This window comes from Manis pentadactyla, chromosome 4, assembly GCF_030020395.1.
Source record: "Manis pentadactyla isolate mManPen7 chromosome 4, mManPen7.hap1, whole genome shotgun sequence".
NCBI lineage: Eukaryota > Metazoa > Chordata > Mammalia > Pholidota > Manidae > Manis > Manis pentadactyla.
Genome location: NC_080022.1, coordinates 24,636,261 through 24,662,115, shown reverse-complemented (window position 1 = coordinate 24,662,115; position 25,855 = coordinate 24,636,261). Strand labels below are relative to the sequence as shown.

General features: G+C 55.6%; 2 protein-coding genes across 11 annotated transcripts; one reads left to right on the top strand and one right to left on the bottom strand.

Annotated features, from left to right (window-relative positions):
• The first annotated feature begins 1,720 nt into the window (after positions 1 to 1,720).
• TMEM54 (transmembrane protein 54) lies at positions 1,721 to 7,791 on the top strand. Of its 8 annotated transcripts, none has more exons than XM_057499961.1 (6): positions 1,721 to 1,979; positions 3,963 to 4,359; positions 6,461 to 6,520; positions 6,679 to 6,867; positions 6,965 to 7,130; positions 7,521 to 7,791. In XM_057499961.1, exons 2-6 carry the CDS (start codon positions 4,138 to 4,140, stop codon positions 7,547 to 7,549), a joined length of 666 nt encoding a protein of 221 aa, XP_057355944.1. In that variant the 5' UTR covers positions 1,721 to 1,979; positions 3,963 to 4,137; the 3' UTR covers positions 7,550 to 7,791. The 8 variants fall into 8 exon arrangements, with proteins under 8 accessions (XP_057355944.1, XP_057355945.1, XP_057355943.1 ...); XM_057499962.1 differs by having other exon boundaries at positions 1,725 to 1,979; positions 3,963 to 4,326; positions 6,996 to 7,130; positions 7,515 to 7,791; XM_057499960.1 differs by having other exon boundaries at positions 1,726 to 1,979; positions 7,515 to 7,791.
• Positions 7,792 to 8,014: 223 nt separating this feature from the next.
• On the bottom strand, positions 8,015 to 16,473 carry HPCA (hippocalcin). Of its 3 annotated transcripts, none has more exons than XM_036885224.2 (5): positions 16,178 to 16,441; positions 15,746 to 15,845; positions 12,971 to 13,369; positions 8,786 to 8,891; positions 8,015 to 8,668 (listed from the first exon to the last, which is right to left on the bottom strand). In XM_036885224.2, exons 3-5 carry the CDS (start codon positions 13,346 to 13,348, stop codon positions 8,571 to 8,573), a joined length of 582 nt encoding a protein of 193 aa, XP_036741119.1. In that variant the 5' UTR covers positions 13,349 to 13,369; positions 15,746 to 15,845; positions 16,178 to 16,441; the 3' UTR covers positions 8,015 to 8,570. The 3 variants fall into 3 exon arrangements, with proteins under 3 accessions (XP_036741119.1, XP_036741120.1, XP_036741121.2); XM_036885225.2 differs by lacking the exon at positions 16,178 to 16,441 and adding an exon at positions 14,646 to 14,699 and having other exon boundaries at positions 15,746 to 15,791; XM_036885226.2 differs by lacking the exon at positions 12,971 to 13,369 and having other exon boundaries at positions 16,178 to 16,473.
• Positions 16,474 to 25,855: the final 9,382 nt, after the last annotated feature.

Here is a 25,855-nt window from a genome sequence, read left to right as displayed (position 1 = left end):
CGAGGGGTCTGCCTGATAGAGAAGCCACATGCATGCACACACATGCCAGTTGGCATTGGCTTTGCATAAACACATTGCATGTTCTCCAGGGCTGCCCCTTGGGAGGTGGCCTTTGTTATTGAAAGTTGTTGGGGAGATGGGGGCAGGGTGGTGACGAGGAGGGAACCTTCTCTTTCTTTTTAACACAAGCAAGAAATAAATGCTCATTGTAAGACTTCAACAATACAGCCATGTGTAAAACAAAAAACAAAATCCTTCCCCTCCCTCTCTTCTGGGCGCACACCGTTCTTGGTCATCACTTTGGGGCTACTGCTTGCAATTGAACAGCTCCTACATTCACGTCATTAAATGCAAGTGTATCTTTGCACTCTTGGTGTGTCTGATAAAGACCGAGAAATGGAATTGCTAGGTCACAAATACAGGTGTTTGACCATTTACGGTATGGGTAATACTACCCAATTGCCCAACTGAAAGGTTGTCCCCATGGGCATGAACATTTGGATGCCAGCCTGGGAGGGCACCAGCTGGATGGCTTGCTGAACTGTCCCCATCTTGCCTTCCACCTCACAAGTCTCTCTCCCCACCCTGCACCTGGCATGCACTGTTCTCCTTCAGATGACAGGAAGCAGATCTGCTGAGAGGTCACCAACCAGCCTGCCTGACTGGTCTGCCAGTGCCCCAGGGGGCTTCCCAGATGGCTCCATTCCCTCTTTTGGTGTTTATACGCTAAAAACTCCAGAGGCTCTGCGTGCTGTCCCAGGTGCACGACATACAAGGCACCAGTAGGCACACACCAGTGGACATATGGTGTTGGTTCTTCAAGCCAGCCCCTGCCCTCAAAGCCCCTGACCAGTATTGTGTAGGGGGAGGGGAGGTGGCACAGAGATCATGAACTGATGCCGCCCAGATACTTGGTGCCTCCCAGAGGCCTGCTCCAAGGGCCCAGAGAGCCCAGGGAGAGGACCACGGCCCAGAGACCTGGGCTCTGGTTTACTCCAGCACTTCTGGCTGGGAGCTTTGGGTGAGATCCAGATGAGGTGGATCAAATGAGGGCAGGGGTCCATCCTGACACACTAAAGGGGCTCAGTAACCAATAGCCAGGATTAGTAAAGCTCCTATTTCGTGTATCTGCTAAGTCTACACTTTATAAAGATAGTCCGTAGAGAGGTTTCAGAGTGCTTTCTTATCTCGTTTTGTCTCACCATGACCTAGGGGACAAGAATTATCCCTTGTTTTCCAACGAGGAAAAAGAGACTCCCAGATGGAGAAGTAAAGCACCTGGCTCAGCGTGGAGGACTCAAGACCCCCAGGCTAGGCCACACAGGCCACGTGCATTGCCCAGTAAAACTAAGGTCCAGAGAGGGAAAGTGTTTGCCTGGAGTCACACAGCAGGCCCGGGACAGACCCTGGTGCCCCAGGCAGTGCTTTTGCACCACCCCTCCCCATTCTCTAGAAAGAAGCGGATTCCCAGCCTTCACCCTGGGGTCTGGCCAGTCCGGGTGCCCTCCAGGACGCACACGGCCCCCATCTGGATGAACACGGTCCCCTCTGAGCCTCACTTTGCACCTATTAATGGGCATCACCGGAGTGAACGGGCTATGACTCGGGGGGCGGTCGGCTCCGGCGGGGATCCGAGGCGGGCGCTGGAGGGTGGGGCCAGCGCCGTGACTCAGCCGGGCGGGCCAGGAAGGGCTGCCCAGCCGGTCCGACCGGCCGGCATGCAAACGAGCCGGCAGGGCCCTCCCGGGGCTGGGTCGCCCGGGGGGTGACGGGAAGGAAGGCCGGCCGGGGCCCCGCGAGCCCGGCTCCGGGCGGGAAGTGGGCGCGGCGCGGGCTCGGCGGTGCGCGCTGAAGGCGGGCGGCTCGGCGGCTGTGGACGAGGATGGGAGCGGGAACCCCCGGCCGCCCGCAGCCTCTGGGGCCCCGCTGAGGCCGCGGCGGAGGGCCCGCGCCGGGAGCCGAGATGTGTCTGCGCCTTGGTGAGCTGCGGCCGGACGGCCCGCGAGGCCCGGGCCCGCCCCAGTCGTCCCGCGCGGGCGGAGGGCCGTAGTGGGAGCCCAGAACCCCCGGCCCAGGCCGCCTTCTCTGCAGGTCACTTTCTGCTCTCGGCCTCAGTTTCCTCAGCAGTGAGATGGAGGGAGGAGGGCTGCTGGGACCTTCTGGCTGTGGGGCAGCACCTCCGCCCGCCCCCGCTTCCTTTCTTGCGGAGGAGGGACCCTCGAGGGGAGAGAGCAGCCCTCACCTCCGCCACAAGAGCGAGCAGAGGGAGTTGATCCAGGGCCCAGGGGGTTCTGAGCCGGCGCGCCTGCCCTGAGGCCTCCTCGGCCCCCCGCCCCCAGCTAGCGGGGAGGGCGGGGCCATTGGCAGACAGGGTCCAGATGGAGAGTGGGACTGATGTGTCCCCCTTCAATACCTGGGCACAGCGATGCTGCCTGAGCTTGTTTCCTCATCTGTAAAATGGGGATGACTGCACCACCTCCTGCTATCAGGAGAAAGAAGTCAGCTCGTAGGAGTGAAGTGTTAACTACTGTGCCAGCCACATAGCCCAGTGCTCCAAGAGTGGTAACTTAGAAACAGGGAAGCAGGGGACTGCCCTGGGACTTTGTCCAGGGCTCCAGGCACAGCTCCACACTGGTCCTGTGCCTCCAGTTTGACCAGGTCTTGGTGCTGGGATGCTCTTGTTCATGAGTCCAGCCCTGAGCCAGCTGGTATCTGGGCTGCCAGGTAGGTGGGTGGATGGGATGAGGTGGGTCAGGCCCCTGGGACAAAGCTGCCATGCCCCTTCCTGTTTGGCTAGCAGTTAACCTGCCCATTGTCTGTGCTCTGCTTCTGCTAGACCTGGTCTAGTGCCAGGGTCCTGCAGACTCCAGTGGGTTCAGAGACCAGCCAGACTAACACCTACTGTTTTACACACAGGAAATCTGAGACCCAGCTTGGGAAGGGGCTAGTCACACAGAGGGGCTGTGACGTGTGGCCACATCCCTCCCTGCTCCCTGGGACTGCCTCTTGGCACAAGGCCCCCAAGAACATACTATCTAGTGATTTCTTTCTTTGTTTTTAGCTGCAGAACTACCAAATATGAAATCTCCAACCCTCTCTGCCACAGATGGGAAGACTTAGGCCTAGCAAGGGACTCAGTCAGGTCCCACCAGGAGCTCTAAACAAAGAAGGGGGGCTGATTAGTTCTGGGGGCTTGGCCACTCGTAACAGTCTTACGGAGCTGCCTAGAGTGAGGGGCTGCTGGGGCCATGGGCTAGTGTCATCAAGGGCAGAGTTGGGACCCATGAGGGGCCTTCCAGAGAGCAGATCTGAACAGCCTGAGCTTCCCAAGGAGGAGGGCTCCCCGGCCCTGGGGCTGAACAGCCACTGGCCACTCAGAGAACTTGTATATGAGCCTCTGGTGGTCTTTGCCCCCAGGTCCCCTCACTTGCCCCATCTCTGCCTGTCTCTGTACCAAGAGCTGGCTTTTCCCAGCATCTCCAGGGAATGTCCCTCTTTCCCATTCTTCCACTCATGGGCCCCTCCTTCCCACCGGGAGATAAGTGTTATTCTTCCTATTCTACAGAGGGGGAAATGGAGACTCAAAGGCTTGAATTTTTTGCCCCAAGTCAGTTGAGCAATTGTGAGTTGAGTACCTACTGTGTGCCAGGCCCTATTCACCAAACTGAATCCCAGGCAGGATCTGATCCCTGCCCAGTGAACTGGGGGCTCCTTGAGCCTGGACAGTGAGTGTCAAGCTCACTGTGGTACCTCAGGGTGTGGCACAGAGCAGACACTCAGTGAATATTTGTTTAACAAACACATGAATGAATAAATCAGTGAATGGGGAGCTTAATGGAAGAATCATGGGTCTAGAGCTAGAGACCCAGGTTCAGATCTTGACTCTGCCACTTGTGACCTTGAGCACCAACAAGGGTTACTACCCTTTATTAAGTGCCACTGCTGTGTTTCTCCAACCTTAGAGTTCCAAGGAATCTCATGATGGCGTTGTGAACCCCTCCTCCAGGGAAGAAAACTGAGGATCAAAGAAGACAAGTTACTGGCCCCAAGTCATGCAGAAATAGATTTAAAACCCAACATCGGTCACTGCTGCCAGGGCCTTGGTTTTCTCCTCTGCCCACAGGATGAGCCCCACCCATGGCCTTGACACAGCTGTCCCCCCCAGGTGGCCTGAGTGTGGATGACTTCCGGAAGGTGCTCATGAAGACAGGGCTGGTGCTGGTGGTGCTGGGCCACGTGAGCTTCATTGCAGCTGCTCTCCTCCATGGCACTGTGCTGCGCTACGTGGCTGCCCCCCATGACACTGTGGCTCTGCAGTACTGCGTGGTGAACATCCTCTCTGTCACTTCCGCCATCGTGGTACGGCCAGTCTGGGAGGGCAGCTGGCCAGAGGGGACTAGGGGGAGCTTGAAAGGTGTTTGATGAGTCCCCACCCAGAGCCTGGGGTGGGTAAGCAGACAGCCCTGAGCGCTGGCCCCTGCTCTGCTCCACCACTTACCAACTGCACAAGTCATTCAACCTCTCTTTGCCTTGGTTTCCTTGTCTAAAAATGGGGGATGATAACAGTGTCCACCTCCAAGGGTCCTGGTGAGTACGGAATGAGTATCATTCACATACAGTGCTTGGCACAATGTCTGGCACATGGTTAGTGTGCACTACCATGAGTTAGGGTTATTATTACAATCGGGAAATAGTCAAGGCACTGCTGGACAGAAGGAAGGAGCCTCAGCTCAGCATACGCAGGTCCAAGAGGGTTCACAGGCTCCTGAACTGGGTATTGGTGGGCGAGTAGGAGTTCAAAGATAGGCTGCAATTACTTAACCCAAGTATGAAGCATGCTGGAGCCAGAGGGTAGGAGTGGAAGTTGGAATGGCATTCCAAGTACAGAGAACGGCAGATGCGAAGGTGTGGAGGTGGGAATGGGAAAGATCTGCTCTGGAGGCACTGAATAAACCAATCTGGCAGGAGCTTAGCATTAGGCCTGGTCTGCAGTAAGTGCTCAATAAATGGTAGCCATGGCTATGACTAGATGTCGGTACTTTTTTGACAAATATTTGACTGAAAAGACCTGGTATTCTCAAGCTTATCAAGTTGTTTCCCACCTGTTAGCAGAGGTTGCCCTTTGGGCAACATGTGCACATCAGTGTCTGAGTTCCATCTGCCACCTCCTCCTGGCTGAGGGATTTATGTCTCTCTCTAAGCCTGTTCCCTCCCCTGCAAGATGAAGCTCAGACAGCCTACTGGCCTCAAGGTTTAGGTGGATGAGGATCACACTCCCCAGCAAGTAGGAAAGCCTCCGGCTGGGGGACAGACCGTGCAGACGTATGCACTGTCCCTTGGAGGTCCTATGACTGTTGTTTTCTCCTCTCACCAGCCTTGTGAGGCAGGCAAGGCAGGCAGTGAGCTCAGGGTTAGCAGGTCCACCCGGAGTGGACTCTGGGCTGGACCGCTTCACTTGGCCCTCATTTCCTCAGTTCATCTTCACTCCTAGCAACGTGGGCCACTGTTACCCCCATTTTACAGAGGGGGAAAGCGAGAAGTGGGGATCCATCTAACTTCCTGCTGATACAAAGAAGCCAAGCTGGATTTGAAACTATTTGTGTCTGACATTAAAACCAGTATCCTTGCCAGAGCTCATCCTGTAGAGTAGGGCTTGGCCCAGGGAGGTTGAGGCAGTAACTTATAGCTGCACAGTAAATAAAAGACATCACCAGGCCCCCATCGTACCACCTGCCTCCCATGGGTCCAGCCCACGCATGGAAAAGTAGGGAACTCACAGAAGCCTGGCTGAGTGGAGCCCAAAAGATCCAAAGGGCAGCTGGTGGTCTAAATGGTGGGGTGCTCCCACATCTTGGGACTGAGGGTGGTTGGGGAGGCTTACAGGAGGAAGAACCGGGGCAGGAAGGGTGTTCCCAAGAGGGCACTGTGTGGGTGGGATCAGGAGCAGGCTAGGTGTGGGTGTCCATACCCAGGGCAATGAAAGATGAGACTGGCCAGGGTGCGGTTGAGAAGCCGACGGGACAGGTGCCAGGCCACTGAAAGCCTGGGATAATTTGAAATACTCCTAGAGATTTTAAATTCTGCCCCACATAGTTTCCTGATTTGTTTTAAAATAATAATTTTGTTTGTAGTTCTTTACCAGTTGAGTTACTTAGTTTCTTTCAAAATCTTCTCCACTCCAGGGAGACATGTCATGTGTCCTCTGACATGCCTGTGCAGCCCTGGGACACCCGACTCTGAGATACACAGCTATAGGCAGTGGGGAGTCAAGAAGGTTGTAGGCAGGGAGTGACTGTGTTTTTGAGGAGGCAGTGCCTTGGGGAGATGGAGGTAACGAGGCCAGAGCTAAGCAGAAAGTCAGGTAGTGGGGGTTTGGAGGGCTAGAGTTGGCATTGGCCTTGACCCTATGCCTGCTTTCCTTCAGCAGAGGGGTCAGGGCTGACTTAAGCCTCCCCCACAGGTCATCACCGCAGGTATTGCAGCCATCGCGTTGTCCCGCTACCTCCCCAGCATCCCCCTGGTATGTGGCATCTCCTGGGATGGGGCTCTAGGGGTAAGGTAGGGGCAGCCAGCCCAACGGCCTGGTCTGGTTGGAGGGGGTAAGGCTGACTCCATGGGGGCCAGAGCTGCCCGTGGGTCTGAGCCTGCATCCACTGACCAGTGGCCTCCCTCATCCAGCGTTGGACAGTGTTTAGCTCAAGCATGGCCTGTGCTCTTCTCTCTCTGACCTGTGCTCTTGGCCTCGTGGCCTCGATTGCCGTGACCTTTGCGACCCAGGGCCGGGCACTGCTGGCTGCCTGTACTTTTGAGAGCCCTGAACTACTGGCACTGGTGTCCGACTGTCCCTTCGACCCCACACGAATTTACGTGAGTGCTTAGGCCTGGGGTGGTTGGCAAGGACATGCAGGTTCTCGTCAGAGGTGGGAAGGGTTCCTGGAGTCCTGCCCTCCATCCCTAACCCCAGGCAGCCATCTCTGCCCCCTGTGTCCCCACAGAGCTCCAGCCTGTGCCTCTGGGGCATCTCACTAGTGCTCTGCGTAGCGGAGAGTGTGTTTGCTGTGCGCTGTGCCCAGTTTGCCCACCAGCTGCTGGAACTGAGGCCCTGGTGGGGGAAAAGCAGCCACTGCACGGTAAGGTCTGCCCCCCTCCCCACAGCCCTGACTCCCCACATTTCCTGGGAGCCCCAGCAGGGGAGCCCAGGCTGGTCTGCTCCCACCCCTCTGTACAAGCCCCCACCTTGAGAACTGGGGCAAGACTGTTTTCCCTTAAGTCCAAAGGAGGGTCAGAGAGGTCAGCTGAAAGCCCAGGGTGAGTCTTGAGGCAATGGGGGAGGTATCTAGGCTTGAAGTGGGGGCACTCCAAGGGTATGGCCTGCCTCTCCAATGAAGGGGGAGTAATGATGCATGCTTTTCACCCCAGAGATTCTCCCAGCACCCCCCTCCTCCCATTCCCAGGGTGGCCTGGAGGCAGAGACCCAGACCCAGCAGGCCTGGCTGCCGCTTGTGTCTCCACAGATGCAGGAGAAGCCAGAGCCCGTGGAGAGCCATGACCTGCTGAGCTGCACCAGCTCTGAGCTGCTGACCCTCTGACAACTGATGCCTCCTCGCCAGGCTGGGGCCCTGCAACCAAGTCTGCACTGTGACCAGGCCAGGATTTCTGGAGGCCACCCAAGAGGGCTCAGTGGCTATTTGGGGACCTAGGTGGGGCTTCCAACCCCTTCCCACAGTCACCCAGCCCACTGCACTGAAAGGAGACTTTATTCTGAAGTTATTAAAAAGAACAGAGATGCTCCACGTGGGTGCATGCAGCGGGGGAGGGGCTGGGCCAGGGGCCTGTGCTTCATTCCCACACAGGAGGGCTGTGGGTGGGGCTCCAGATGTGTCTGCCCAGCTGTCTGCAGGCCTGTTTACATGTCCCATAGAGGCGTAATTCACAGAAGGGTAGGTGGGTCTGTGTGCATCTAAGCGCTGAGAAGCAGGTAGGGATTCATGGGATCCACGTCTGGGAGGCTGGAATCAGGAGGTTTTCCTTTTGCATCATGGCCTCGATGCCAACAAGTGCTTTGGAGCAGGGAAGGTTGAGGATGGCTCAAGGAAGCTTTTCCTCAAACCCCCACACCAGGGAATCTTTCTCTCCACTCCAAATAAAAAGACAACCCCCCACCAGGGCCTGATTCCCCCTCCACCCAGGCTGAGATAACCAGGGCAGGGCAGGGGAGTTGGCTCCGTGGCTGGGGAGGGGAGTCTGGGCTGAGGGTCGGGGGAGGGATGGCTGTAGTTCTGTCTGGGTAAGCGAGGGCTGACTGAGGGGAACACCAAGCCGGAGCCTGTGTCTCCATCCTTGCCAAAGGGAGGGAGATACCGCCTCTTGGACTGCAGGACACTAACCGCTGGCTTGCTTGGGCCTTGGGGACCTGCAGGGTACCCTACTCCATAGCCCCCCCCTAGAGTGCAGACCCGGGGCGGGGGGCAGTCTGACCCCCAGCCTGGACGGACACAAGGGGAGAGGAAGCTGAGAGCCGGGAGGGGGCCAGTGAAGGCAGGGAGGAGGTGGAACCTGGCTCCTCTCGCTCAAAATTGGGAGGCGCTGCTGGGGTCGCACTGCAGCAGACGCACGATGGACGGGTCGCTTTTGGCCCCGCGGATGAACTCCTCCAGGGACAGCTTTCCTGCGGGGCAAGGGGATCAGTGATGCGGGAGAAGGAGGCAGCGTAGCGCGGGGAGGCAGAGCACAGAGCGGGGGAGGAAGGGTGTGGCGCCCGCCCAGCCCCGCCCCTGCCCCTCACCGTCGTTGTTTGTGTCCATTTGGCGGAAGATTTTCTCGGTTCTCTTTTCTGGGGTCGACTCGTCCTCCGGCATCTTCATCACGGAGGAAACCATCTTGTAAATGGCCTGTGGGGCGGGAGGGCAAGGCAGGAAGTGAGAGTTGCCTGCCTGGGCCCCTCACCCCCAACACTCAGAAGCGCCCCCAGATATGGTATTGCCGCCCCCGCCAGGGTGAGGTAGGGGGTCACGGAGACGTGGAGGAACTGGACGGCGCAGGAAGGAGTGTCTGGGAAAGCTGCTCGGAAGAGGAGGCTGCTGGAGCGGACCCTAAGTTCCTTTGGGGCGCTAGGTGGGAAAGGAATCGCTGGCAAAAAAATCTGCATGTACAAACGACCCGCGGTGGGAAGCGCTGAGTGGGCACTGAGAACTGGGGGGCGGCTGAATGCAGGGGGTCGGGAGAGATGTAGTACATCGGGGCCCAAATGGTCAAAGGCTTAGATGCTCTTAGCGCTGTAAGGTTCCAGGGTAATTACCGGGTTAGCGCAGCTTTTCAGAAACTCCGGGGCTTCCGGCGCTGGGCGCCCATGCCCTCGGTGACCGACAGAGGACGCTAGGCGGAGGGGGTGGCACTGAGCCTCTGTGGCCGGCAGGGGGCGCAGCCCGCACTGACTGCTGGAGGACTCCAGACAGAGGGGACCCGGAGCATTATACAAATAAACGCAAATGAGCATCTGCCTGAGGCTGGGACAGCCTGCGCTTTGCGGTGCTCAGGACAGCAGCCGCCAAGTGCAGGAGCTGCGGAGGCGACGCGGAGAGTTTTTATGCTGAATGTACACAGAGCACATGGGGCTGGACCAGTTGGATAGGCTGGGCGTCCAGTAGCTGAAGGAGCAGAGTCGTCGCCTCAGTCCCTGGCTGCTAGTGACACCTCCTCCAAGAAGCCTCCTTCATCCATCCCATAAACGTCCCTGGCCTTAGATCTGGCTTCAGCCTATGCACTGGTCTCTTCTGGCCACTTTCCCCGGGTCTGCCCCCAACACTGCCTCTGAAAGCTCTTTCCAAACACAGATCTCCAGTGCCACATCCTCAGCCCACAGCGGGCCGCCCCCTTGTTTCCTTTGCACGCAGGCCTCCCTCCGGGCCTGCCGTGCACCCAGCTCCAGGATGCTGCCCCACGCTCCTTCTGCTGCCTCCCACTCCTGGGGGCTCAGCTTTCATGGAGCTTTCTTAAGGAGGCCTTCTCTAATCCCAGCTGGGTCAGGGCCCATATGCTGACCAAGAGCCTCCTGAGCTGTTCCTCTGGGAATACCTCTCCAGAAGCAATTATGCCTTTGTAGGATTGCTCCTAGTCCCCAGCATACAGAAAAGGACCACGGACATTTAGCTAGTGCCCATCTCCACAGTGCCGGCCATCTGGCAGGGACTCCCCTGCTTAAAAGCCCTTGGCACCGCCCACTGCCCTCTGTCCCAAGTCCAAACCATTTGGCCCTTAGCCTTTGAGGCACTTCATGCTCTGGTCCCTGCTGACCTCACCCCCATCAGGCCTCCCCTGGTAGGTGATTTTGCCACAACCAAACATCCCTATGCCTTTCAGGTTCCCCAGCATTTACATACAGCCTGTACCTGGAACAATGATACTACCTACCACTTATCAGGCAACTACTATTTGCCAGGTACTTTACATGCATTATTTCTAACATCAGCCCTGAAAAGCAGGTATCATGATCTCCATTTTCCAGATAAAAAATCAAGCTTGGCACGGCAATTGACAGCAGATGCCAGATTAGAACCGGCTCCCTCTTAGCTACTGGACAGATGCTGTGGGATGGTGATGACCAGCAGAGACCTGGAGTGGTATCTGGTCCCACTAACCACTTTATGTGTAGCCCTGGACAAGTACTTACAGCCGCTGTGAGCCTTGGTTTTCTCAGCTGTAAAATGGGGGTAACCATATCTCCTTCATTAGGATTGTCCAGAGGATTAAAGAGGTAAATGACACCTCCTCCAAGAAGCATGTAGGTTAGAATAGTACCTGGCTAGAGTAAGTGTCAGTAAACAATGTCTCATATTATAATTACTCATTACACATTACATTACCCACCATATCCTCAGTTCTTCCCTGCCCATCAGTCCCCCAGACTCCCAAATGTCACCTTTGCAGTGGTCAGTGGGGCCTGCACATTTGTCTCTCCTGCCAGAGTGGGAGCCCCAAGGGGCCTTGATGCCATCCCTACCCTTCCCATGTGTGCACTCCCTGACCACGGGGCTGGTCCTGAGAAGGACTGAGCAAGTGACAGTGACTGCTCCCCTTGTGACAACCCTTCTCCTGGGCCTCCTAATTAATTGTCTGGAATTGCTGCTCATTCATTGTTTCACTGGAGCCGACTTGTAATTAATCAGTCAATGGGGTTTGCAGAGCCCTGTCTGCACTAGCCGTCTGGGGCTGCCGTAAAGGAAACGAGGGCCTACTTGACAGAGGCCAGCCAGGAAGGGGTCCTGATGATGCCCAAGGAATACCCTGGAGTTGGTACTACCAGCAGGGCTGGGGTTTACCAGTATACACCAGTGCAACCACACTAAGTAGTAGAACATGAACATCCCTCTTGACTGGTTGGCATCCAGGTGCTGCCTACTCCCTGCGTGATCTTCCATGACCCTGGCTATCCCAAACCTTCCACCAGGGCCCCCAGGACTTCTCAGTATCCATCATCTAAAGAATTAACACCTGGCCCACAGGAGTCATTGACAAGCATTAAGGCTTCCCCCTAACGATAGGCATAGGGAGGGCACTGCCTCCCAAGGCAGTCCATTCCAGCTGGAGAAAAACGACCCAGACCCTTAGCAAGAGAGAAGCCAAGAGTGCTGCAGAGGCCATTCTGGCTAGAGCAAAGAATGTGCAGAGGAGAAAATAACTGACAATTGCTAACGTTTACCAAGTGCCAGTTACATGCTGGGCCCTCTGCTGTCTCCCCATCCCTCTTTATAACTTCAATAGCCTTGTGAAGGAGGGAGGTAATGCTCTCACTTTGCAGGTGAAGACCCAGAGGCTCAGGGAAGAAGTAAATAAGGAACTAAGCAGGTAAAATAGAACCAGAGCTCTGACAGCCTTAAATGCTGGGCTGAGAGGATGGGCACTTGCGAATGTTTTTGAGATAAGGCTAAAATCTGTAACACTTAAATTTGTACTAAGAAAGGGCATTCACATCAGGTCATTAAATCTCCCCATGAGGTCAGCATCACCATCCCTATCTTACAGATGAGCAGTCTAAGAGTTTGAGGCCAACTACAGAACTGGAAGCCAGACCCCTATTCAAGAGGTAGCTCTGAGTGGTAGCCAGCCTGAACTTGACTCCACTTATGTGCTGTGTGACCTTGTGTAAGTCACTTCACCTGCCTGAGCCTTGTGGGGTTGTAAGGATACACTGAGTTCATGGGTATAGGCATCACTCAGTACTGGGCTCTCAGTGGACCCTCAGTCAGTTAGTTGGACGATCCAGATGGAGTGTGGATGGTGGAGCCAGGTGGCCCATTTGTAAGCTGTGTAGCCTCAGGCAAATCTCTTTACCTCTCTGAGCATCCGTTCTTCCTGAGTAAATGAGGATCAATGAAACATAATTGGTCTATACTCTGCAGAAACATCAAGTCTTGAAAGGCAAAGAAAGAGTGAAAAACTGCTACTTATTAAAGGGGGATAGAGACATGACCACTAAATGTAATGCATGATCCTAGACCAGGGCAAAAAAAACACTATAAAAAACATTATTGAGACAAAATTGGCAAAATTAGAATATGATCTCTAAGTTAGATAAATAGCATTGTTTCTGTGTTAAATATCCTGACTTTAATAATCTTATTATGGGTTATGTAAGAGAATGTCTCTGTTCTTAGGAAATATGTCCTGATGTATTCAGAGGTAGAAGGTCATGTTCAGGACAACAAGACATTACACACATGCACACACACACATAATGATAAAGCAAATTTGGTAAAATGTTAGTTGGTAAATCTGGGTAAAGGGTATGTAGGAGTTTTCTCAACTTTTCTTTAAATTGGAAATTACTTCCTAATGAAGTTTTTTAAATGGGTCATAAGAATAGCACCTGTCACACTACCTACCCACAGGGGCAGTCGAGAGGATAAAAAAGGGTGGTGGGTGCAAGCTGCTGGGCCCTGTGCCTGTCACTCTGAGGGGCCCAGGGGCCCACCTGCACAATCTCGAGCATCTCCTCGCGGCTGATGTAACCATTGCCATCCAGGTCGTACATGCTGAAGGCCCACATGAGCTTCTGCTCCAGGCGGCCTCTCGAGGTCACGCTTAGCGCAATGATGAACTCCCGGAAATCGATGGTGCCATCGCTGTTTGTGTCAAAGGTGCGGAAGACGTGCTCGGCGAACTTGGAGGCATCACCATAGGGGAAGAAGTTGGCATAGATTTTCTTGAACTCATCCACGTTGAGGATGCCCGTGGGGCAGTCCTTGAGGAAGCCTTTGTACCACTCCTGCAGCTCCAGCTCTGAAAATTCCGTGTTTTCCCGCAGGTCCTGCAGCATCTCAGGCCGCAGCTTGCTGTTCTGCTTGCCCATGGCCACTGAGCCAAGTCCCACCTGGGTCGCCAAAGGGGTTAAGGAATAGAGAGGAGTGGTCAGGCCCTCCTGGCCCCTTGACACCACTGCAGGAAGCCCCCAGAAACCGGCCACCCCAGGCCATTTGCCCCAGTGAGAGAGAGGAGATGGCCCAAGGTCACAGAGCCTGCACCAGGGCATCTTGCCGCTGTGACATGCCCTACACCATCTCCCCAGACCTTACACTTCCCCAGGGAACAGACCTGGAGACAGAGGAAGGGAAGGAAGCTCACCCTTACTGAGGCCCATCTCTGAACCTTCACAGGTGTGCACCATTTCACCTTCACAAAGTGCAGCTTGGGGATTAGTCCCATTTTACAGATTAGACAAAATCAAGGATGTTAGGTGACCTAGTTCAGGTCACACAGTCATGGAATGATGGCTGATTTCCAGCATTGACCAGGGAGATGCAGAAAGGCCTTGTAGACCTCCTCCCTCCTACACACTGCTCCCTCATTGCTGCACATATATATGCCTGCTCACCACAAAATACACCTGCAGCCCAGACACTGACCTGATCTTTCTTCCACACACATGTGCCTGAAAAGGAGCAGCATAAGGTGGGTGTTCACCGAGGTTCCAGAGCCAGACTACCTGGGTCTGAATCCCAGCTCTGCCTCTTACCAACTATGTGACCTTGGGCAAGTTCCTTAAACTCTCTCTGCTTCATCTGTAAAATGGGGGTAATAGTACCAACCTCATTATTGTTATGGAGATTAAATTAGTTAATACATGTAAAGCACTTAGAAAAATGCCTGCACATAACGTGCAACATAAATGTTAAATAAGTAAAAATTGTTTACACGTATCCAGATGCCAGAAGACTCATGCACAACACTACACAAATGAACACACACCAACATATTATGCTATCCACAGAGTCCCATGCCACTCAAATATCAATCCACACCCACTCAAGGGTCACCATGCCTCCAACATGACAGTATTCCCTCTGCTCTACAGATCACATGTACTGACACACGGCACCACTCACGAACAGCTCCCATACCCTGCGCATCAAGACACACCAGCCCACGACCCCACATGTCTCACACATGCCATCACAAGCCAACTCCCATGCTGACACCTCTCACATGGCCAGCTGCACGTGGGACCCTCAGACACCCTTGCCATCTTTCTTTCTTCTCCAAGGGATGCTGCCAGGTCTGAGGAGAGGGACCTGCTGCCCTTCTCAGACCTGGTAGGGGCCCCTCTTCCAGAACAACTCCTAGCCAGCCAACCCTCCCCCAACACTTACCTTTTATCTAGGCCAGAAAGGTCCCCTCAGTGTAGGAGGTTAGAGCATGGAGGGCTGAGGGGAAGGTAAAGGAGAGGAGAACCAAGCAGTTCTGGGCAGGGATGTAGGGGTCTTTGCAGGTAAACCTTGCCCCCCACCCCACTTTGGGGCTTGAGTGAAACAGGGTGAGGGAATTCCTTGTGTGTGCATTTGCATTAAGCTCTGTGCACATGTGTATGAGTGTGTGTATGAGTACATGTGCTCATTTATGCATGTGTGTCCCTGGTTTCTGCACTGCATTTGTCTCCCCATGTGCTCAATCCGTATCTATGCATGTGCATATATGTGCCTGTGACTAGGTGTGCACCCATCACAGTGTGAAGGGCATGTGCCTGTGTGGCCATTTGAGGGACCTGTGTGTATCCTCAAGAGTGGGTCACATGCATTTTCTGTAAGTTGGTGACCCTCCATTCTAAATAAGCCGCTTCTGCCCCAGACTGAGGACCCACTGAACAAGTGTGTGGGAGGGGGTTAAGGAAATGTGTGGGGCTGGGGCGGTGGAATGTGTCCCTTAGTCCCCTCCTCAAGGTCCAAGGAACTGGGTCATCAGGGCGGGGTTAGAGAGAGGCGCTGGGCAGGAGAGAGATCTTCCAGTGCCCCCTCCTCCCTGCCAACCTCAGAGCTGCCCCTCCCAGTTGGAAGACTTGGAAACGAGGGTGGTAGAGGGAGGGTTGTCTCCGCAAAGACCACCCTCCCCGTCCCCAAAATGAGAAGGACGCACAGCTCGACCTGAGAAACCCGCCCCGGGGACCCTCTGCGAACCTCTCCCAGATCTCGCCCAGAGCCCACGCCTCAATCCTGAGTGCTCGCACGCGGCCCCTCCTGGAGGGGGCGCTCGGAGGAGGCCGAGACACGACTCCTCCGGGCTGGCCGCTCGGCCGTCAGGACCCTGGAGAGCGCCGCGCGTTTCTCCGGGGGAGCCCCCGCTCCTGCGCCCGCGGAGGGAGTATTCCCGGGAGGCGCGGGAGCGGCGGGCTCTGGTAACCCAGGACGGGGCCCCCTCCCTCCAGGATGCCCCTTCCCCGCGTCCCCCAGCCCTGGCCAGAGCGGCCCCCACTCACCCAGCGACGCGGAGACACCGACTGCGCAGGGAAGGCGGCGCTGCTGCGGCTCGCGGCGGCAGAGGCGGCCGGAGGGGCGGGCGGGGGGCGGGGGGCGGGACTGCGAGGGAGACGCCCCGCAGCGTTCGCCCGGAGCCCCTCCCCGGGGGGCTCCCAGTTCCTCCGGTTCCCCTCCAACCCCGGGGGTGGGCAAGGCGGTGCGCTGCGCTCCGCCCCCGCCTCTGCTCGGGAGAGGGAAGGGGACGCCCCGGCTGCCCCGGCCCCCCTCACGAGGGAGCTCCCGCGGGGGGAGGAGGACCGAGGTCCCCATCGCCTCGGCATCTGACTCAGGTAGCCTGAGGCGGGTGGGACGGTGTGTCACTGCCCAGAGACCTCCTTCCCAAGCTGGGGACGACCCGGGCCGCTCCACCCGCCTTCCTCCCCCATGCCTACCTGGTCGCAGAGCCGCACGTCGCTTCGAAGGCGGAATCCAGATCCTGGGAGGATAGGCACCCTCCCCGCCCCCGCGCCTCAACTCGGGAAATAAGTGAGCTGGGGGCCCTTCCGCGAGGTGGCAGCGCCCACTCCTCTGGTCTTTGAGGTCTTCGGCGTGGAGGGGGGGGGCAGACACGCCCCCACCCCACCTCCACCTTAGAAAGCCTCGCCCCCTCCCCTGGCCGCCTCTCCGGATCTCGTTCCCAGGAACCCTCTGAGTGAACCCCACCTCCCAACATTGATCTTACTTGCTCCTCCCATTCCCCCCAACTCGGATCAAAGAACGCCCCCCCCCCTGCCTGCTCTGGATGGTGGTATGTGAGGGCTAAGGAGTTTCCAGCTGGGGAGTTCTGAGGGGCACAGGCCCTCTGCCTGCAGACGGGACAGCCCTTCTGCAGAGTCACAGACCCCCATCATAGCTGCTCCTGTCAGAATAGGGGCTGCATCCTTCTTCCCCAGCCTCCACAACAAGCCCCACCTCCTGGGCTCAAGTTTTGTCCTTTCTCTATCTTTAGGGGGTGTCCTTATTGTGTGAGGTGAGAAATAGGTTTCTCACAGGTGAGAAAACAGGTTCAGAAGGGTTAAATGATTTCCCAGTGTCACCGCTAGTGAGTTTGGAAGTCTTGGACTTGAATCCGTGTGTCTTCATCTGTTCTTCGCACAGTTATTTTATTTAACAAGCACTAGTTCTGTGCCCAGCACTGTTCTAGGCAGTGGGGTTACAGCCATGGACAGTAGACAACAGACATAACATGCTATATGGGGAAAAGTTGAGATCGGTGTGCAGGCGGTTAGGATGGCTGAGTGCTTAGGACCTTGCCAGGGACTTTAGGTTTTATTCCAGGTGAGATGGGAAGCTCTTAGGTCTTTGAACAGAAAGAAAGGATCTGACTTCCAGGTCAAGCTTACTCAGGCATCCTGTCCAGAACTGACTTTGTGAGGACTGGGGGTCAGGGTGGGGTCAGGGGGCCATCTTATGACCAGGGGTTATCTGACAACATCTGCCTTCTGATTGGACAGCTCCACAGCTCGTTCCAGTTTGATGGCAGCTGCTGTCCACCCCCCCATATCCGGCCATGGGAGTGCAGACCAAAGCTCACCTCCAGTCTCCCAGACCAAGCCTCTTAGGTGTCACAGTCTAGCCTTAGTCCCTCTTGCTTGAGGGCAAATTAGGAGGTCTCAAATAGAGGAACTGGGAGCCAGGCTGGGGACGGGGAGGTGGGACAGCTGGGCCCTCCTGAACACCAGTTCCTCTCTGTGCCTTGTGGTGTTGGGACCCCCGGTGGAGGCGTGAGAGACGCCAGACATGAGTGGGTGGTTCCCAGCTGCCTCCTGCATGCAGCCCTGGGGACAGGGAGAGACATGCTGTTCAGCCCCCACCCCAGGCCCTGGAGTGACAAGCTCCTTCTCTTCTTTCCATTAGTCCTGGAGAGCCTGCTATGCTTGGGCTGGGAGAGGGGCCTGCCCTTCCTCCAGCACTTGCTACTTCCTCTCTCCCCTTCCCGAAGCTGGAGAATCTTCTCAGCCTGGTCTGGGTCCCCCTCTCTATCCTCTGGGGCCTCAGCTTACCCTCACAGGGAATGCTTAGCCACTCTCTCTGCTTCCTCGCACCTCACCACCCCAGCCTCACCTCCTCCATGCTGACCCCTGGGCTCAGCCCCACAGGAGCCTACTTCTCCTAGTCCCATGTTTTTCTTCTCTGTGAGGTTGACTTTGATGCCCTGCCCTCAAGACCCCCAGTCTGCATCCTATCTCCCCAGTAGATGGGGCTTCTGAAAGCAAGACCATGTCTTCTCCCCACCCTGGGTCCCCCACCCACCTTTGACTTTCTCTGAACCTGGAAAGAGCAGGGTGGATCTGGTAGCAGTTTGCACTCTGGTAGGATCTGCTGGCTACTCCCCATCAGCCATCTCTCCCCTCCCGGGGGCCTAAGAAGCACTGGAAGGCCCCCATGAGCCAAAGGGGAATCCCAGCTTGGCGATCCCCACGCTCCCCACCAAGGCTCTTGGCCCCAGACCTAGTACCTTGAGATATAGCCGAGGAAAGGGGGGCAAACAGGCAGCTGTCAGGGGGCCTGGGTCCCTCCACTTCTGGATGACCTGGAACAAGTCTCTTCTACTTTCTGAGCAGAAAGTTTAGACAGGGAATATGGGTGCCTTGACATCCTCATCGAAATCCCTGAACAGAGTGCTGACAAGACAGCCTCACTGACTGCCTCACTGGGCCTCAGGCCTGAGGCACAGGTTCACTGGGACATGAACACAGAACATGGATAAGGCCCCGGAGCCCTGCAGGTTTGAAGGGTTCTATGAAGGCCTGTTTCCGGGGCTGGGGTGGTGCCTACTGATGATCCTCAGCCCCCTCCTGCCCCAGAATGAGGCAGCTAGGAGGGCGGGAGAGGCATGGCTTAGAGTAGAAGTAGAGGGGGCCTCGTAAGGGAACTAAGCAGTAGGCAGGGCCCATGGAGATGGGAGAAAGAGCAAGTCCCAGGGGAGGGGATGTCCCCAGCATCTAAGGGGTGAGGTAGCTGTACAGAAACCGGAGGTGGTAACCCTTCTCTGACACTAAAGAGAGCAGACCAGCTCCCAGGAGGCTAGAGAGAGAAGCAAGTGGCGGATGAGTGAAGGGACTGCATATCTCTTGAGCACCTGCTGTTTGCAGAGTGCTTTGCACGTGTCCCCTACTTGATCTGAGCTAATCCTGAGGAGTCAACAGTGTTGTTGCCATTTTACAGATGTGGAGACTGAGTCTCAGAGACATGAAGTCACCTGCCCCAGGTAATACAGCAGGAAAGTGACAATGCCAAAATTTGAACCCTGTTCCATGTGACTTAGGAGTCCAGGCCCCTTTCTGGGAGCCTCTTAAGGAAGTAGGCAGAGGTAGCCCCTCCACAGCCCCCTCAGAGGCACAGACCCCACCCTCCCCTCTCAGGTCCCAAATGGTTTGGAAAATCCTGATGGGAGCAGATGGTGGGGACAGATGGAGGGAAAAGCATCTCAGGGCTTCATTACCCAAACAAACACTGATAAAGTGATTAAAAACCTCAAGCCACCCCTTTCCAAAGGCCCTGCCTACCTCAGCCTGGAGCACAATGGACCCTGACATGGGGAGCTGGGCGGTGGGGGAGGTCTCTAGAAGCCCGACATCTTAGCCCAACAGATCCCGGTGTCTGCCCATCCCCCCTTGCCGCTGGGGACCACCCCCGGACCAGAGCCCAGGGCGCAACGCTGCCAGGAGCACAGCATGGGAGGGGGAGGGGTGGGTCTGGTTGTTCCCAAGGGAGCTGGGCCTTGAGGAACAGAACGGGGGTGCAGTGAGGGACTCGCAGGGGTGTTGGGAACGTCCTGGGAGCTGGGACGGCAAACCTGAAGTCAGGGGGAGGGGGAAGGTGTTGTTGCAGTGGGGCTGGGGTCCCTTGAGCAAGCCTCACCTTACAGATTGGGCTCAGAGAGCTGCCTGTCCAGCTCAAACAGCAGCCTAGCAGCTCCCACAAGGCAGGGCCGAACCCTGACACACTGACGTAGGCAAGGCCCTTCACCTCTGGAAGGTTTGGTTGGGTCCTTCATCTGTAAAATGGAAACAGTAATATTAGCACTATCCTGGAAGGGTCTCTGTGAGGACTAAGCGAGAGGAAGCCTGTAAAGTGCAGAGAGACCTGGGCCTGCACACGGTCAACACTCAGTTAATATTGGCTCCAGGTGGCTAGCTGGGGCTGCTTGGAGATGGTCCCTCTGCAGAGCAAAAGTTTGGGCTTACAGATCCTGTCTGTAGCAGAGTTTGGGCTCTGCAGCAGAGGGATGGCCAAAGTGCCCTCAAGAAGAGCATCAACCCTTCTTGGGTAAAGACAGCTGATCTGCCTGCCAAGCCCAGAGGCCAGGACTCCCAGCAAGAGAGAAGGGCCTGCATCTTTGCTGATGCCTCAATATGAGCCTACAGACTTGAGAGGGCAACAGATGCAGTTCAGGTCTTGGTCGGCAGCTTTGGGAAAGTTGGCAAAGAAGTCCTCTGTCCCTCTGGCTCCTCAGTAAAGCCTGTATTTCCACTTGCTTCCTGGACTTGCACCCAGAAGCCCACAGGCACCTCGGACTCAAGCCAGCCAACATCCAACTCACTGCCTTCCACTCAGCCTGCGCTGCACCTGACCTGGGTCTCCCTTCAGCCCCACCCCGTCTGGACCCTCCCTCCTCCTCACCCCCACACCTGCTTCCTTGCCAAGTCAGCCCATTCTACCAAAGGATGTCTCTCAGGCCTGCCCTCTCCCTCCCCCCACCTCCCCTGCCTTCCCTCCTCAGATGGCCCCGTGTTAATCACTCTGGTCCTCTTACAGCTCTCCCAGCCTTCAGTTTCTCTAACTAATCCCCCTCCTCCTTGCTTAATAACCTTCCATGGCTCCCCACTACCTACCGGAGGAAGCGGATGTTCGCTCCAGGACATTACCAACCCTTGTCTCCACCTCAGCTCCTACACTCCACGGTCCCCACGTAACTCCCCACCAGTCCAGCACCTCCTTTATGGATGTTCAGGGTCTCCCCTACACTGAAAGGAGGAATATGGAGCCAAGGCTGGGGAAAGGGGGATCCCTGACCCCCATATCCCTTCATATGCCCTTCAGCTAGGTGGGGGTGGGGTGAAGTGCAGGCAGCTGGAGTCACACGCCAGGCAAACCTTACCTGTGCAGGAATCCCACCTCCCTCTGCTGGTAAAGGCCGCACTCAGCTGGAAGGGCCTTAGGCTCAGCCCCAGAGGGGCAGTAACTTTCCTGAGGCCACCCAGTCGGGCCCACCCTTTTTCCCCCTCCCCAGAATGCAAGTGACCCCTTCTGGACCAGCTTTTCTGATAGGTAAGCATCTGGATTTTTCTCACACATTCCCATTGCTGAAGAGCTTGCTCTCCCCGCCCCTCCTTGTCTATCTCTGCCCATTTGAAAACTCTTCCTGGAATAGCTAATGGAACAGTCACTCTTGGAGGTAGAAGGGGGAGGCGGGAGGGAGCAGGCAGGAGCTGAGTGTTCACTTGGAGCTTTATACACAATTCTGTCTCGATCAATTACAACTTGCATTCAGGACACTGGAGACCTGAGACAAAAATCTACAGAGCCGAGTTTTGTGTTTTTTTTAGGTTCTTCCTAAACTGGGATCTGCCTCCCAGAAACCTTCCAGCATCCCTGCTCTATGCTGGGGCTTTGTCCCGGCTGCCCCCTGCACGTGATGGTGGCCCCAGTGTGACTATCGTCCCGGCCTGCTCTCACAACCCAGAAAGTGCTTGAAAGCCCCAGTCGCCTCTCTGGTGTGGCTCCACGGGCTGAGAGGTTGCACAGTGTTGCACGGCTGGTCCTGGGTGAGTGGAGGGCAGCAGCCCTGACCCCAAGCTGGCCAGCCATGTCCTCTCGGAAGCTCAGTCCTCCTCTTGTGAAATGTCTCCATCCCGGAGCTGCTGTCCACGGGACACTGGAGGGGAGCCCCTGCTCTGTGACACTTCAGGGCTCAGCGGTGCACGGCCCTGCCATGAGGGTAGGTACCCTTGGGGAGGCGAAAGGCAACATCCCAGCTTGAGGCTTCTGCTGGCACCTGCTGTCCTCCCCATTTTATACAAGAGGAAACTGAGGCAAAGGGGGATCAACTTCCTTGCCTAAGACTGTGCATGAAACCCAAGATGGGACCCAGCTCTGTTTCTCAAGCTTTTTTCAGTGGGCCAGGATGCCTTGGAGAAGGGAGGGAGTCCGAGAGGGATATGAGGGACCCAGAGGCCCAGAACCCAACCCCCAAAGGCCAGAGTTGCTGTATCCCAGGGGCCGCATGCTCTGGTTTGTCCCGCTTGCTGGAAGACTGGGTCAGCTCTCATTTCTGGCATCTTAGGCTCTCCCTGAGGCTGGGGATTGTCTCTTTGTTTCCATAGTAACAGGGAAAAGAGGGGCCTCCCGAATCAGTGCAAGGATCCTGCATGTGCCCTGGGAATCCCAGTGATGGGTAGCCTTAGGTACACGCACACACATGCACACTCTTGTATACCCTTGTACATGCATGCACACTCAACTCATGTGTATGCACACCTGTGCCCTCTTGCAAACACACATGTGCACCCTTGCAGGCACGTGCAGGCACATGAACAATGTTTCTGCTAATGGAGAAGTGGGTCAGGACATCACCCTGCCTGACAAGACCCACTCCCTCAGCCACCTTGGCCCACTCAGCACAGGGAGTCTTGGGGAAAGGAGGGACTTGCACTTTATGATAAAATCCACTGCTATACCCAGAAAAGACAAGCATTTTACTACACTGATGTACAGTGACTACAGTGGGGTATGTGGGGAGGACTTGATAATATGGGTGAAAGTAGTAACCACAATGTTGCTCATGTGAAACCTTCATGAGATTGTATATCAATGATACCTTAATAAAAAAAAAATCCACTGCTACATTTATGGGTATTTATGATACGCCCAGTGCTGCACTTTCCCTTTCACTGGTAACAACTCCTGTACTCCCCACAATGCCACTCTGAGGTAAGTGCCCAGGGAGGAAACAGGCTCTGAGAGGCGGAATGACTTGCCTGAGGTAACACAGGAGGCGTGGACCAAGCCAAGATTTGACCCCAGGACTGTTAAGCTCTTGCCCTCCCCACCAGACCCCTTGGTGTCCGACCCATGAGCACTCACCTGGGACTCCCAAACAGATGGGGGAGGCCTGGCAGCGGGAGGGACTGGAGCTGAGGCCTCCCAGTTAGAATGCCAGGCTCTGGGTCGGATTTCCTCTCTGGCCTCCAGCCATTCTCGATACTGAAGCCTGAAGGGCGGACCAAAGGACAGCAGGGCCTTTCCTTCTACTCCCTTCTCCCAGTCAGCAGGAAAGGAGCTTTGGGCAGTAAGAACAAGACCCACGGGGAATCTCCTACTAGTGAAGCCACCTGGGCTCACCTGTGAGCTCCCTGTCCTTCCAGCAAAGGCAGGGACTCAGCTGCCAGTCCTGGCGCCCTGACCTCATCTCCCTGGGCCAGCCAGAGGCTAGGCCAGCCAAATCACCCTGAGAAGGAGGTGCTGGTGGGGGGTCTTTCAGGAGGCAGCTTTCAGCAAGAGGAGCTGACAGGAAAATGGGCCTTTGGAGAGGTAGTGAACTCTCTGTTACTGGAGGTGTCCTAGGTCAGTAGGCACTGTGCACTCTCCAGTTAGGAAATTCAAAATAGTGACTGAATCCTGCGCCATTGTCATCATTGTCCTCGTCATAGTTTCCACTGATGGGATACCCTTTGTGTCAAGCACTTTAAGATACAACTGCCACCACTACTAATTAAAACAGCAGCTCCTATGTGCTCAGCCCTCCTGTGGCTGATTGTCCTTGAGTCCTCCCAGAACCTGCTAGGCAACAATGTTAGGCCCATTTACAGATGAGGACACTGAGGTTCAGAGAAGTTCAGTGACTTGTGCACTGCGGTGAGAGTAAGACTTGGGCTCTGCCTCGCTGCTGAGTCTGTGGTCTGAGCTGGCCTCCTGGGACTTGACGCCCGAGGGAGCAAAGGAGGAGGCAGGGCGGCCTTGCCCAGCTGGGGCTCCGGGTCCCTGGAGCCTTTCCGGTTCCAGGCAACACTGCCCTCACTACGGCCAAGGTGGACGCCCTCTGCTGGCTGTGCCCTAGCTCAGCATGTTCCTCCAGCCGAGCTTCGTTCCTTCAGGCTGAGGGAGGCAGGAGGTGGGCGGGCCCTTGATGGTGGTATCTGAGGTCACCCAGCCAGTCAGGGCGCGAGCTGGGGCTTGAGCCCAAGGGCTGCCGGATGCTAGGCTTTTTTTTCCCTGCTGGGGAAAAAGTTTTACTCCAGCTGCCTTCACTTCCTGCCACACCCCTTCCATAGCTGGGTCTTTGGCCCTACTGCTCTTGATGGATCTTGGGGACTGTGGTTTGTAGCTGAGTATCTGTTTCCCAAGCAAAGCTGGGGCCCAGAGTTGCCACTGGCCGGCTGTGTGATGTTGGGCAAGGTTCTCAACTTCTCTGAGTGCCATCAGATGGGAGTCAGTTCCTTTGTACTCTGAAGAACTAAAGAGATTTGAGGTCTCCTCTACCCAGTGGGAAGGCCTGTACTCAGCCCGTCTGCTTCTCCCTTGTTCCTCTGCTCCCTCTTCCCCCTTTTTTCTTTCTTTTTCCCCTTTTCTACCTCAGCCCCCCACCCCCATCACTTCCACCCCTCTGTGGTGTGGATAATATTATCTTCCTTTTCAAGAGGAGGGATTTGAGGCTCAGAGAGGTGGAGTGACTGGCCCAGTGTCCCCCAGCCAGGTGTTTCTGGCTTAGAATCCAGACTTTGGAGACCTGCCCCCCGCCCCCCACCCTACTCCCTCTTCATCTCCTTTCTCCTCATTCACTGTGTCTCATCCATCAGCTCCTCCTACAAAAAGTGTCCCAGATCCTCCATCCACTTCTCTCCCTGTACCCTTGCCACCACCCAAGCCTTTCTGGCAGCCTCCTTGCGTCCTCACAGGTCACTGCCCGGTTTTCTGCAGTCTGGTCCAAACACTGGAGGAGGCAAAGTGAGCCTTTTATAATGTAAATCAGGTGACCTCTCTTCACTCTTAGAAGCTTCCCACTGCAAGTGGAATTACTCTCATCTCTCTTCCACACCCCCACCTCCCACCCAGGGCCAATGCTATCAGATCCTAACCACCTTCATTTTCTCTTGCTCACAAAGCCCTAATCTCACCGGCTTCTTTAAGTTTCTTGGACATGCCAAGCTTGCCCCTGCCCCAGGGCCTTTGCACATGCTGTTCCTGTGGTTGGAGCAGCCTTCCTGTGATACATGTTATAGCTGCCCCCTTTTCCTTCTTTAGGTCTTAGTTCAATCTAGAACACCCCCTCAGACCACACTACCTAACATTACCCCACCCAGCCATTCTCTTCCACATTACTCCTTTCCTCAGGCCCCAGGTTTCACAGCCCACTTGTCTATTGCCTGCTCTCCCACTCAGTGTGAGATTCTTGGGGGCGGAGACTTGGTCATCTTGTTCACAGCTGTGTCCCCAGGACTAGCATAGGACCTGGCACTTACTAGGTGCTTATACATATTTGTTGAATGAATAAAGCCCCTCCCTACCCCTGACTGATTTTGCAAAGTCTTTCAAATCCAGTCCTATTTTTCCCACTCCCACTGTCACAACCCAGAGCTTGTAACAACCCCTTCTAGGCCTCCCTCCCCACTAATCTGGAGGAGAAACTAACCCTCCTGTTTCTCCTCCACATAAACACTATGCTCTCCCAGGCCTCAGAGAGAGAAATTCCTTTTTCCCTCTACTCCTTTCCCCTCATCTGGTTAATTTCCACCTGACCATCAGTACTAATTAATCTCAGGCATTACCTCCTCCCAGAGGCCTTCCCTGCTTTCCTTTAAATTAGTGCTCCTGATCCAGAGGGCAGTCTTCTCTCTGTATGTTAAGAGTGTTTTCTCCTCCTTGGACCTCCTCAAGGGCTAGGACCAGTCTGGTTCATCACTATGTCTATAGCACCCAAACCCAGGCTGGCCTGCCACAGGCACTCAGGAAACATTGAGCTGGGCTGGCCTCATCACTGCTGTGGTGGGACTTCGGGAATAAGACAGACCAGACCAGTGTCTCCCAGCTGTGACCTATGGAAAGCCACTTCCTCTCTTTGAGCCTAT

Excerpts from the sequence above, each read along its gene's own strand:
- TMEM54 (XM_036885233.2), top strand. The coding sequence starts at position 4,138 with ATGGCCTTGACACAGCTGTCCCCCCCAGGTGGCCTGAGTGTGGATGAC. Across the intron at positions 4,360-6,460 it reads CTGTCACTTCCGCCATCGTG|GTCATCACCGCAGGTATTGC; the intron begins GTACGGCCAGTC and ends CCTCCCCCACAG. Across the intron at positions 7,131-7,514 it reads GGAAAAGCAGCCACTGCACG|ATGCAGGAGAAGCCAGAGCC; the intron begins GTAAGGTCTGCC and ends GTGTCTCCACAG.
- HPCA (XM_036885226.2), bottom strand. The coding sequence starts at position 16,458 with ATGTTGGGAGGTGGGGTTCACTCAGAGGGTTCCTGGGAACGAGATCCG. Across the intron at positions 15,846-16,177 it reads ACGTGCGGCTCTGCGACCAG|TCCCGCCCCCCGCCCCCCGC; the intron begins GTAGGCATGGGG and ends TCTCCCTCGCAG. Across the intron at positions 8,892-15,745 it reads CGGTGTCTCCGCGTCGCTGG|GCCATTTACAAGATGGTTTC; the intron begins GTGAGTGGGGGC and ends CCCGCCCCACAG.